The sequence below is a fragment of the Malus sylvestris genome, chromosome 10, assembly GCF_916048215.2.
Source record: "Malus sylvestris chromosome 10, drMalSylv7.2, whole genome shotgun sequence".
In the NCBI taxonomy this organism is placed as follows: Eukaryota; Viridiplantae; Streptophyta; class Magnoliopsida; order Rosales; family Rosaceae; genus Malus; species Malus sylvestris.
The window spans coordinates 12,675,399-12,688,396 of record NC_062269.1 but is presented as its reverse complement, the minus strand read 5'-3'; the positions used below and the strand labels follow the sequence as shown (position 1 = coordinate 12,688,396).

The 12,998-nt window shown below is 50.4% G+C and overlaps 1 protein-coding gene across 1 annotated transcript; it reads left to right on the top strand.

The window, feature by feature from the left end:
- The first annotated feature begins 736 nt into the window (after positions 1-736).
- LOC126584245 (uncharacterized) lies at positions 737-1,971 on the top strand. The gene is made up of 2 exons (XM_050248689.1): positions 737-1,353; positions 1,953-1,971. Exons 1-2 carry the CDS (start codon positions 737-739, stop codon positions 1,969-1,971), a joined length of 636 nt encoding a protein of 211 aa, XP_050104646.1.
- Positions 1,972-12,998: the final 11,027 nt, after the last annotated feature.

Below are 12,998 nucleotides of genomic sequence, written 5' to 3'. Positions count from 1 at the left end.
TATTACATTCGGCACATTGAAAGCCGAATTCGGTTCGTGAACTTTGTAAGAGTAGCAGCCTTGTCTTCAGGCTCGAGAACCCAAGAGGCCGAGACGTGTTCCTTTCTCGGCCGCAATCGCAAGACGCAGAAGTCAGTAGCGCGACCCAACGCAACATCATCAAATTTACTCCTCGGCCGAGCCTCGGCCGACGAGTTGGCACGCCCCGCAATCACCGAAGGACGTAGTTAGCTTAGAATATACTCGGCCTGCGCGCCACGTAGGCTTTGTAATTTCTAGGGTCAACATTTTGGCACGCCCAGTGGGACCCAGTGCTAAAACTACGAAGTTCATGCCAATTGAAACGCGATCGGTAAAAAAGAAAACAGCTATGGGAAAATCAACAGCCGATTTACCGATTCAGAACGTAGGACAAAGTGTGCCACAGGCGCAGAATCCCCTTAGCGCCGGGACACCTGAGTCCACAAGTGCGACTAGCCGAGAGAGGGAAGTTAATCTCGGCGGTCAACACCGCAGTCTAGAAATCCCTAACAGGAACACCTGTGTTCTCAATGAAGGGATAGTGGAGGATTGCGACGAGGATGGCGGTGAAGGATCTGACCCACCAACAAGGTCGTTTCTTCGAAAGCGACTCGACGAGCAGTCTCGGTCAGTCGAGCAGACGTTTAGCCGAGGTATTGACAAGCTACATGACGTGATACTCAATTCCACTGAGCAGCAAACCAGATTGCTCGAAATGCTGGTTAGTAAATTCAGTGACGACAGGCCTTTCGATCCTTTCCAGCGCTTGCCACCAAGAAATAATCCGTTACCAATGGTACAGGCCGAGCTAATTCCTGCTCGGCCCAAACCAATTGACTTGGAAAAGGTCGGAGGGTCAAATAGTAGGTCGGACGGAATCGACCAGAGGGTCGAAGCAACACCTGTTGATATGACCGAGGTTCAGCGGATGATCGACTCGGCCATGAAGAAAGGGCCGAAGTTTCCTAAGTTTATCCATCCGTACCCGGCCTACATAGAAACGTTCGGATATCCGAAAGGTTTCAAGATTCCAGATTTTAGCCTTTTTGCCGGTGAATCGTCCTTGTCTTCGTTGGAGCACGTGGCTCGTTTCACCGCGCAATGCGGCGATGTTCATAGTGATTTCCATAAATTACGGCTGTTCAACTTCTCGTTGACCGGCTCGGCATTTGCTTGGTATATCAATCTCCCTCCTAATTCCATCCAAAACTGGGAGGAGTTGGTCGAGAAATTCCACGAACAGTTTTATCGACCAGGGTTGGAGGTGTCGGTTTCTTCATTAGCAAGGATGGCTCAGGCATCAGATGAGTCCCCAATGGATTATCTTACCAGGTTCAAATCAGCCAGGAATTGGTGCCGAGTACCCTTGCCCGAAGTCGAGTTCGTCCGGCTTGCTTTGAACGGCCTCGACGTCGAATACAAAAAGAAATTCTTGGGGGCAAATGTTCGGGATATGTATGAATTAGCCCAACATGTCGAACAGTATGATTATTTGCTCCGCGAGGAAAAGATTTCGAAAACTCCGTCTCGGGGGACGATTTACAAGAATCCTACTGTCAGTTATGCGTCAACCGAGGATGAATGCGTTAGTGTGGATGCGGCTGAGATAGTAATAGATAAGCCATACGTTTGCAAGGCCTTGACTCAAGTTGACTCCAGGGAAGTTAAAAGCCGCTCGGCCACTGAAGGAACATTGAAACCGTCAAAAGTGTATACTTTTGATATTACAAAGGCTGACGCAATTTTTGATCAACTGTTGTCAGCAAGGATTATCAAACTTCGGCCTGGTCACAACATTCCCAAGGCCGAAGAGCTTAAAGGAAAGGTGTATTGCAAATACCATAATTCAAGTAAACATACGACAAACAATTGTGTCGTATTTCGAGACAACGTACAGAGCTGGATTGATAATGGAAAACTGAAATTTCCAGAGAAGAAGATGAGTATTGATGCTGATCCTTTCCCCACAGCAACCGTGAATATGGTCGATGCATACCTACCTAAGGACAAAGGAAAAGGGAAGGCCGAAGTTGTTGCGACGCAAGGCTTTCGGACTCAGAATTCTCGGCCACGTTTCATGGCCGATTTTCGTTCGAACAAACCACCTACAGCTTTAACAGGACCCGCTATTGTTAAACCTATGAGGGATTATAGCACCGATGAAGATAGTGGGACGGCGGTTTTTTGCAGTAAATGTAGAGCGAAGGTCGGCAGTGAGCCAGAGGAGAAACCATCTTCGCCTATCACAGAACGACCCACGGCCGCAATTCAGCAAAAAGCAGCCGGCGTCGGCCCAAAAGTGAAGATGGAAGAGACATCCTCAGTCAGGCGGCGCCTCGATTTTGGCGCTTCATTTTATGACGAGGACTATTATACACGTAATTCTAGTAGTTCAGAATCGTCGCGGAGTCAAAAAACCTTCAAACCTCCCGAGCCTAAAGATCAACGTTGGTACACATATCATTCTTCGAAAGGCGTCTACACCGCGTTGTCCAAATCCCAGAAACGCCGGCACCAGAGGATAGATTGCATGGCCCGTCGACAGGCAGCCCAAGAAACTTCGGTCCCTAAATGGCGGCCGAAGGACACAGTTGCTACTGGTGATGAACGACCATCTCCAGCTATTATGACAGAGTTGGGTCAGGGGAAACGGTTGGTCGACCGAGATATCGAGACCACGTTCGAAGAAGCCGATAAACGGATCAAACTTCTTCTTCGCCCAGGGGAGATGAAGGCACGCCTCGAGCATTTCAGGCAAGAGGCCGAGAGCAAATTAGCCCCGCCAGCTATACAAGAACCGTTGATTAAAATTCGACGGAATTTGCATCCACCATTCCTTGGGGAGGCTTTGGAATATATGCGCGAATTCCATAAGAAACATTCGGCCAACGATCTGTATGGTTTGCCGAAAGCATGCCAGGACACCATTGATCTAGTCCTGACTTGTCCGGACGCCGAGTGCATCATCCAGAAGACCTCTGACCCGGGATTGAAAGCAAGGTTCCAGCATATACGAGAAGCCCGTGTCCTTGGATTTGAAGTCGACCCATACACTGATATTGTTGCAGCCGACCTTCCTTTCTCAATGGAGGATCTTCAGTATTTACGGTATCACTTTGAAGTATTTTCGGCGGTTTCTCTCTTCGACCTTACGACCGATGAAATCGCACGTATTGCCCGTCTGGATGCTTATCTTGACACTAGGGATGCTCGGCTACACTACCAGGAGCAGGTTCAGGTTTTGACCCCAAGTTCATTGTCAATCTCGACCTTACCTGAGGCGGTCACGCAGAACCAACAAGTGGCCGAAGCGGCTCCGCCGAGTGACATTATTGAAGAAGGGACGGAAGAATCTCATTGTCCGACTCTGACGATAACTGAATACGTAGTCACTAACCAGCTGAACGAGGAAGGTCTTGACCAGTTGGGCCCGTCAGTCTTGGATAATATGGAAATCAGTATGGTTCATGTGTTACCTGCTGATTTTCAATCAAGCACGGCTCAACCAAATTTCCTCGATGGAGATGTGGTTGCTGAGGAACCCGGCCATGTGGATTTTGTATCAATTGCTGAAGGCGAGCCAACAACAAAAGATGATAGTCTAAAGGCTGCTTTGGCCGAATTGTTCCCTCATTTATCATCCGCCAAGCTTCACCATTTAAAGCCATTGTATGTAACGGCACACATCGAGGGATATCCGGTTTCTAAAGTTTTCGTCGATTGTGGAGCTACTGTCAATATCATGCCCCTGAACATCATGAAGGCCTTGCGCCGTTCAAATGACGAACTTATTCCGTTGGGGATCACAATGAGCAGTTTTGTCGGCGACAAGTCCCACACTAAAGGTGTGCTTCCGTTAACTGTGAATATTGCCGGTCGCACCCATATGACCGCTTTTTTCGTGGTTGATTCCAAAACCGAGTATAATGCACTGCTCGGCCGAGATTGGATTCATCAAACCAGCTGTATTCCTTCCTCGTTGTACCAAGTGCTTGTCTTTTGGGACGGCAAATCGGTCACTGTTCATCCGGCCGATAGCCAGCCCTTCGAAGCCAACATGATTCAAGCACGGTATTATGACGATCACATCGGCTATATTACGTTGCAAGGCTTCAATGAAGAGGGACGGCCGACTCGGATTTCCGTTCAGAAAGCTATCGAGGTTGGCGCCGAGACTGTCCAGCAGGATTCGGCGAGACTCGGATTAGCTAATTTTCTCCCCGAAACCGATGTTTGACGCCGATCGGGAAGCACGTAGGGCCGCGGTTTCATCTACTATGGAACGACTGCTGGCCCATTGGTATACGATATCTAAACAACCAAATTCGGGCGTCAATCTCGTCGAGTTCCTTGCTGAGGGAGATAATGGGCCTGTATTATCTTTTGATAAAATTCGAGCCGCCCCGGCCGAGCTCGAAGATCATCGGCCCCTTGTTAAGGACCCTTTGGAAGAGATTAATGTTGGGACGGCCGATGACCCACGACTTTTGTTTATTAGTTCGTTACTTCCTCAACAAATGAAGGACGAGTTGCGGGCCTTGCTTACGGAATTCAAAGATTGTTTTGCTTGGAGTTATCATGAAATGCCCGGCTTAGATCGTGCTTTAGTCGAGCATGAATTACGTATTAAGCCCGGTTTCAAGCCTTTCCGTCAGCCACCTCGTCGATTCTCGACCGAAGTACAACTCAGTGTTAAGGACGAACTAGTTCGGCTTTTGAAAGCCGGGTTCATTCGGACAGCTCGATATGTTGAATGGTTGGCGAATATTGTTCCTGTATTAAAGAAAAGTGGTGCACTGCGCATCTGCACCGATTTTCGAAATCTGAATCTGGCAACGCCCAAAGATGAGTATACAATGCCGATTTCAGATCTGTTAATCGATGTCGCGGCGAATCATGCAATCTTATCCTTTATGGATGGACATGCCGGATACAACCAAATATTTATTGCCAAAACCGATGTGCACAAAACTGCTTTCCGTTGCCCGGGGGCACTCGGCACTTACGAATGGGTTGTCATGCCATTCGGCCTCAAGAATGCCGGCGCCACGTACCAACGGGCGATGAACACCATCTTCCATGATTTAATTGGCACCATCGTCGAAGTTTATATCGACGATGTTGTCGTCAAATCTAAACGCCGACAGACGCATCTGGACGACCTCCGACAGGCCTTCCTCCGTATGCGTCAGCACAACCTCAAGATGAATCCTGCCAAGTGTGCCTTCGGTGTATCGGCCGGGAATTTTCTTGGTTTCCTCGTACATCATCGTGGGATTGAAGTCGATGAGAATAAGGCACGCGCAATTATCACCGCCCCACCCCCAACAACGAAGAAACAATTACAGTCCTTACTCGGCCAGATCAATTTTTTACGCCGATTTATTGCTAATTCGGCAGGTAAAATGAAAGCATTTTCCACACTTTTGAAGCTCAAGGACTCAGACAAGTTCATATGGAATGAGGAGCACCAGGCGGCGTTCACACAAATCAAGGTTTCCCTTACAAACCCACCTGTCCTGGTCCCTCCTCAGCGCGGTAAGCCTCTCAAGCTGTACGTTTCGGCGGCCGACGAGTCCATCGGTTGCCTCCTTGCGCAAGACAACGATGCTGGACGGGAACATGCTATCTTTTACCTTAGCCGTAATCTGAGTCCTCCGGAGATCAATTATTCCGCCGTTGAGAAGCTTTGTCTCGCCGTGTTCTTCGCTGCATCCAAGCTTCGGCATTACATGCTCCCGTCGGTCACCCAAGTCATTGCCCAGACCGACGTTATCCGGTACATGCTTACCCGGCCAATTGTGAAGGGCCGAATTGGGAAATGGACGATGGCGTTGTCCGAGTTTAGTTTGCAATACGTGCCGCAGAAAGCTGTGAAAGGACAGGCGTTGGCCGATTTCCTTGCCCAGCACCCTTCGCCTTACGATTTCGGGGGTGATGATGTCGAGATTGGCATGGTGGTGACCCGCGACAACTATTGGACGATGTATTTCGATGGTTCCAGTACTTCGTCCTCGGCCGGCGTAGGCATCGTCATTCAATCTCCTCACAATGATCGTTGGTATTTTTCGCTCAAATTGGATTTCGACTGCACCAATAATCAGGCCGAATACGAGGCTCTAGTCATTGGTCTAGGCCTCCTTCTTGACCTACATGCCACTCGTGTCCTCGTCCTCGGGGATTCTGAACTAGTGATTAACCAAATTAATGGGTCTTTTCGTTGCATGAGTTGTACTCTGGCGCCTTACCACATGGTCGCCAGCTGTTTGGCCGAGTCTTTTGACGGTATTACATTCGAGCATATATCTCGGGTTCATAATACCGATGCAGACGAGTTGGCTCAAATCGCCTCCGGTGCACAACTCCTGGGGGGCAAGCTAGGCCGGGAGATACCAATATTACAACAATTATACCCGGCCTTGGTTGATCAGCAAATCCTCTGTCGAGACAATGTGATACGCACCAGGGTCATGTCCTTGCCTTCGTTGTTAGATCGGCAGGACTCTATAGACATTTGCGCGGCCGAGGCAGTACCAGATGATTGGAGGAAGCCCATTATGCAGTACCTTGGCAATCCTAACGGAAAACATAGTCGCAGGACACGGGCTCACGCCACGAACTATGTCACGTACCAGAACGAGTTGTACCGAAAGGGCGAAGATGGTTTGTTATTGCTATGCCTTGGCCCCCAAGAGGGTGCTCGAGCGATCGCAGAGGTTCATGAAAGGGTATGCGGAGCTCACCAGTCTGGACGAAAAATGCGATGGCTACTCCGACGACACGGTTATTTTTGGCCGAGAATACTGAAAGATTGTATCGAGTTTGCACGAGGATGCGTGCAGTGCCAAATCCATGGGCCTATACAAAGGGTCCCGGCCGAATCGCTACATTCGGTCATTAAGCCGTGGCCGTTTAGAGGATGGGCCATGGACGTAATCGGTAAAATCACACCGACTTCTGGAGCTGCTAAGCATGCATGGATAATAGTCGCAACTGATTACTTCACTAAGTGGGTCGAAGCAAAATCATATGCCGAGTTAACATCTAAAGAAGTTTGCGATTTTGTGGAGGAACACATTGGGACCCGGTTCGGTGTGCCAGAAACGATCATAACCGACAATGGAACAATCTTCACAGCCGAAAGGTTTAAGGAATACACGGCCAATTTGAAAATTCGGCTGGAACAGTCCACACCGTATTATCCACAGGCGAATGGGCAGGCCGAGGCAAGTAATAAAGTGTTGATTGGCATCCTCGAAAAAATAATAAAAGAAAGGCCTGGCATGTGGCATTTGAAGTTGAACGAGGCATTATGGGCATACCGAACGTCGCCCCGATCGGCGACTGCAACAACCCCATACGCATTGACTTATGGACACGATGCGGTGCTACCAGTCGAGTTGAGCATAAATTCTTTGCGATTAATTGAACAAAGTAGTTTGTTTAGCGCCGAATATAATCAGTCCATGAGACAGGAACTAGAAGATTTGGAAGAGGCGCGACTTGACGCTTATAACTTACTGGTGGCACAAAAACAGATTGCCGAGCGAGCCTATAATCAAAAGGTACGACAGAAAACGTTCGGCGAGGGTGAATTGGTGTGGCAAACGGTGTTGCCCGTAGGAATAAAAGATCCTAGGTTCGGCAAGTGGTCGCCGAATTGGGAAGGGCCGTTCATTGTGCATAAGGTATACGGCAAAGGGGCGTATCATCTTAAAGACCGGACTGGAGTAGTTCACAAATTACCGATTAATGGGAAGTTCTTGAAGAAATACTATCCGGTCACATGGGAAATGCGTGAATACATTTTTTTTGTAGAAAAATCATTCCATTAAAATTGATAGGTATTACAAAAATGAGTAGGTCGAATACATTCAAGGAGACGAGGGAAGAAGAGTGCTGAGCAGAGCTTTCAACTCCAACCACCGCATGTCGGCCATGATGACTTCGGCTTGCCGATTCTTTTTGTCCAGCCTCAGGCGCTCGACCCGTTTTTTGGCCGCCGCGTACTCAGTTAGGCGATCCTTCCCGCCTGACTCGAAGTCCCTCGCAAGCTCAGAAGCAATGACCGAACGGCGTTTTGCTAGTTCGGCCATTTGACGGTTGAGCTCGGCTAACGCTTCTCCTTTTGCCCGTAGATCGTCAATCTTCGGACGGAGGGTGTCTTGAACGGCCGTGGCGGCTTGTAGGTCCTGTTCGGCCTTCAGAGCAGTCTGGAAGATGCTAAATGTCTCCCGAACGCGCTCCAAGGCAGACGATGCCCGAACAATGGCATCTCCGCTCAGGCGACCGTCGGCTCCAAGGTCGTTCAGACACACGCCGAGCAGATCAAGACCGTTGCGCTCAAGTACTTGCGATGATGAGAGCGACATGACTTCTCGCAATTGGGCTAGGGCGCTTGGATCGGCAGCCTCAGTCGGAGCGGCCGAAGGACCGGACTCTGCGGTCGTGCTGGAGAGGAGAGCTTTGAATTCAACCTCCCATGAAGCCTGCACGAATAGACAAGGTTAAGCTTAAAGGAAGTCATGGCAAGAATAGTAAGAAGGTGTCGTTTTTTTTTAACCTGCCGAGAAGAGACCTCGGCCATGTCCCCAGGATCGTTGCTCGAACCTAAAGAACTCAATGGCCGAGCCCAATGTTTCAGATTGCTTCTCACTTCACGCGGCCGATGGAGGTTATCTACGTTTGATGGCCACTGAGGCGGCCAAGAAATATAGATAACGCCCTTCGGCACATAGAATTGACGGTGAAAAGAATGTACAGGCACCTGACATTTAGTTTTTCCTTGTTTAGAATTCTAAAGCAGAAAAGCAATCAGGAGGAAAATTGAAGGTACTTACAAAAGCCGAGGTAACCTCCTGTGGAGGAATGTGGCAGCCTTGGTCTTGAGGGTGGACCGGCGATTCCGCCGTGGCCTCGGGTTCCTCGAGCAGCCGTTTGCCACGGTCGGCTGCCGATGGGCCAATTGGCGCAGCTGCTTCAGTGGAGGCAGGGACGTCCTGGTCCTGAGAAGGAACAAGAGGTTCAGCCACCAGGGTCGGTTCCTCGACCGTGCGCTTGCCACGATTAGCCGAGGAGGAGCCGGTTTGGACCGCCATCTCGGATACTGGAGGAGGTTGTTGACGAGTATGAGGACGACGCGCCAGCGGGACCTCGTCGCTCCCCTCACTTTCTTCCAACACGAAGACCGTGGGCTTTGGATTCTTAGGAGAGGTTCCCTCGGTCGTAGGAACCGCCTGTTGTGAGACAGGTGCCTTCTCGACAGAGGGAGGTACAATTGATTCGCCGGCCACAGAGGCAGGCCGCGCTGGGGCCGTTTCTATGGCCAAGGCCGGCTGTTTCTTGACCCCAGAATGGCCGGCGGCGGGAGAATGGGAAGCACTGGGAGTCGTCGTGTGGCTGGAGACAACGTGGATCTTCCGTGCACCTTTCTTCGCCAGTTGTTTGACCCGCTTGGCTGGCGGGGAAGGCTCGACAGCCGGCTCGGCCTCTTGGCGAGGCCGTTTGATCAGCACGGCCCTACCAGCGGGTTTGTCCTTTTGGGCCACGACCGATTTTTTCCCGGTCGTGGCAGCGGCAACTGCCTCCGTCTTTCTCAAAGGCCGACTACCTAAAAAGATAGACAATTCAGTAAGGCAACTCAATATGCAAGGTTGATGGAAAGGAAGAAAATGAAACCGGTACCTTGAGGATGAGGGGCCGAGGCCTTCTTAGGCCGGTCACTAAAGAGTCTGCTAAGCACGTCTTCGACCGGCGCACCAAAGAATTCCTGGGTGTATTTCTCCCACCACTCACCAAAGGTGTCGGTGCATTGGGTTTCCGGGGTGGCTGGTCGAAGGCGGAATTTTTGGCAGCGCTCTTGAAACTCCTTCACGACGGTTCTACATTCCTTCTCAGAGGAACGAGGTTCGCGTCCACGGCTTAGGACCGTTCGGGAGGAGAGAAGGGGGATAGGGCAGCCTTGAAGGTAGCCGAGTTGTCGGGCGAGGAAGTTCGGATGATATACTTCCCATCCTGACCGTTTCCCATCGCAGCCGAGAGGGAGGTCGCGGGCAAGCACAAACGACCCCCAGGTCTGACGGAGATCGGCGTCCTCCTCCGCGCTCCATGGGGAGATAGGCAGCCTGATGGAGGAAGGATAGTTTCGACGACGACATATTAGGAACTCGTCGTTGGAGAAGTCGTCGAGAGCGAAGAGGTACCGAAATACCTCTTCGGCTTGATGGGGAGGTGTCGGTCGAGAGGCCAGTTGAGACCCAAGCGCCTCTGTTGGTGAGAATTCGGCTATGGCCGGCCGAAGGGAGGCGAAGTATACCTGCAACCAGAGTTGGAAGACCCAGAGAGGACCATTCTGGTGCGGGTCGACCTTTTGGAGGGTCGCCTCGGCCAGGCAGTGGAAAAGTTGGGCGAGAATGTTGGAACTCAGCGCCAAGACGTGACCACTAGCCAGGGCTTCGGCTACCGGCATGTTCTCGACCAAACACTTGTTTGACTTGGTACAACAAATGTATTTGTTGTACCAGTAGAAGAGGAAGGCTTCATGTTCTCCCTCTCGCAGGTCCTCTTCTCCTCGGCCGGCGAAGTGAAGATAGAGGGTGTTGTAATTACAGAAGTTCTTGTGGAGCTTCTGAATATCTTCCTTCGACGGGATATGACCGTCACGGCTCAAGGTCTCGAAGGCCCGACGGTCGAAGAGCGTTTTCAGGTCGATATTCGACGGATGCCCAGAGAGGGTCGCGTCGACAGGGATCCCGGTCGCCGAAGTCCCCAGAATGGCAGTAATATCCAGGATGGTGGGACCAATGGGACCCAGAGGGAGGACCATTGTGTTGGTGGCCGAGCACCAGAAGCACAGAGCGGCTTGGAGAAGTTCCTTGTCGGGGACGATTTCCATGGACGAAAGGAGGATGGCGTCGTAGATGCCAAGGGCCTTCCATTGCTCGCCGAAGAGTCGTTCCATTCGAACGACCCAGGCTGCCCAGGATGTGGTCGTCGAGGGCCAGGAGCCCTGGGGTTTAGCCGCATCCCATCGCGACCATTCAAACCCTTGAAGCAAGGGTTTTAGGCAGTGCTCCTGTAGAAGGCCGATGATAGTCGGCGGTATTGTAGCCTTGAAGAGAGGACCCAGGATTTGGTACTGGGTGTTCATGTCGTTTTCAAACCGGATGGTCTTGATCGAGCTCCGATCAAGGATCTTCTGATGTTGGTCACATTCCCTGGAAAGCTTGGAGATGAAGGATGCCATTATGAGAAAGAAGCACGGAGTAAAAGAGTTTTCTGGGTTGGGGATTTAAAGACGAAGACTCGGAATAGGAGAGGCACTAGAAATCAATGGCAGAGAATTTCGGGAAGTTTGAGAGCGTAGAAGTACAAATGAGGAAATTTCGGTATTTATAGAGGTTGTGGGGGGAAGAGCAATCGTTCGAAATTCAAAACAAAGGGGCAAAATCGACCGAAGGAATTGTTGATCATGATGAACATTTGGGAAATGCGGTTGAGAAGACCGAAGGTTTTAGGGTTTTGGGGGCGCATGATTGCGTGTGACGGCTAAATTAATGACGAAAAGACGGTTCGACGACCGCACGATGACAAATGGGCTCACGGACTGAGGTAGTGGCTTGCGGATTGAGATAATGGTCATGATGGCAAGACGGTTCAGGCTGCCGCACGCCTTAGACGTCATTATGTGGGATTGGCCATGTTAGAGGACGCCACGTGGCGAGTAGGTTAGCAGGATCAAGATTGTGCGATCGTGCTCAATAAATGCGCCTTGGAACTCGGGTATGAGGATTCTGAATGGTAGATTCGCTTCTTCAAGGCCGGAACTCGGCCGAAGATTGCAGGCCGAGGACCTCAGAAGCGAGGGGGCAATGTTTGGGCCCAAAATAATAGTTTGGGCCGAGTGTAGAATCATTCTCGGCCCGGAAGGCCTTGCGACAAGAAGACCATGGATCGTTCAGCTTGTGGGCTTCCAAACCTAGGCCGGTTAGGTCAAAATGCAATGACAAGCCGAGTCCTGATACAATAGGAAGTCTCGGCAGGATTAACAACCTAGAAGCGGATAGGGCTCGAATAAGGACTAGGTTCACAATCCTAATGAAAATAGGACTGGTCGAGGTGATATTGATCCGGAGAGGGAAAACCTAGTCTGAATAGGATTCTATCTCAGATTCAGGGTCCAGTGCTATAAATAGCGGAAGCTGTGCATCAGGAAAAGCCACACAAAATTGCCCTGCGCAAACTCTCACAACTTGAGATCTTTTTCTTTTCCTTTTTCGCTGACACATCTTCCGTTGGCATCAACAGCACTGTGGAAGCAACCGGTGATATCTTAAGTCGGCATAGATAGCTCTGTCACCGTAGAATTGGTCGGTCTCGCAGTATCTTCCGTTGGCATCAACAGCACTGCGGCGAGAACGGTCAATTACCTATCCAAGTCTTGGTCGAGAAGGGTTTTCGAATCCTTATTGGTCGAGGTCATCTCATTAGCCTTCTCGGCGAAGTGAGGTGTTACAGTTATTACATTCGGCACATTGAAAGCCGAATTCGGTTCGTGAACTTTGTAAGAGTAGCAGCCTTGTCTTCAGGCTCGAGAACCCAAGAGGCCGAGACGTGTTCCTTTCTCGGCCGCAATCGCAAGACGCAGAAGTCAGTAGCGCGATCCAACGCAACATCATCAAATTTACTCCTCGGCCGAGCCTCGGCCGACGAGTTGGCACGCCCCGCAATCACCGAAGGACGTAGTTAGCTTAGAATATACTCGGCCTGCGCGCCACGTAGGCTTTGTAATTTCTAGGGTCAACAAGTGCCAATAACATTTCCCTAAAACAAAAACAATTAATAGAGATGGATGAGTGTGGAGTGACGGTGGAATGAGAAAGTGTTCAAAGAGAGAACCTGAGTTGCTGGGTTTTCTTTTCTTTCCTTTTTTTTTTCCTGTCATTGGTTAGGTCAGGTGGGGATCGAACCAAACAAAT

Bases quoted from the DNA above. Each gene is read 5' to 3' on its own strand.
- LOC126584245 (XM_050248689.1), top strand. From the start codon at position 737: ATGCTGGTTAGTAAATTCAGTGACGACAGGCCTTTCGATCCTTTCCAG.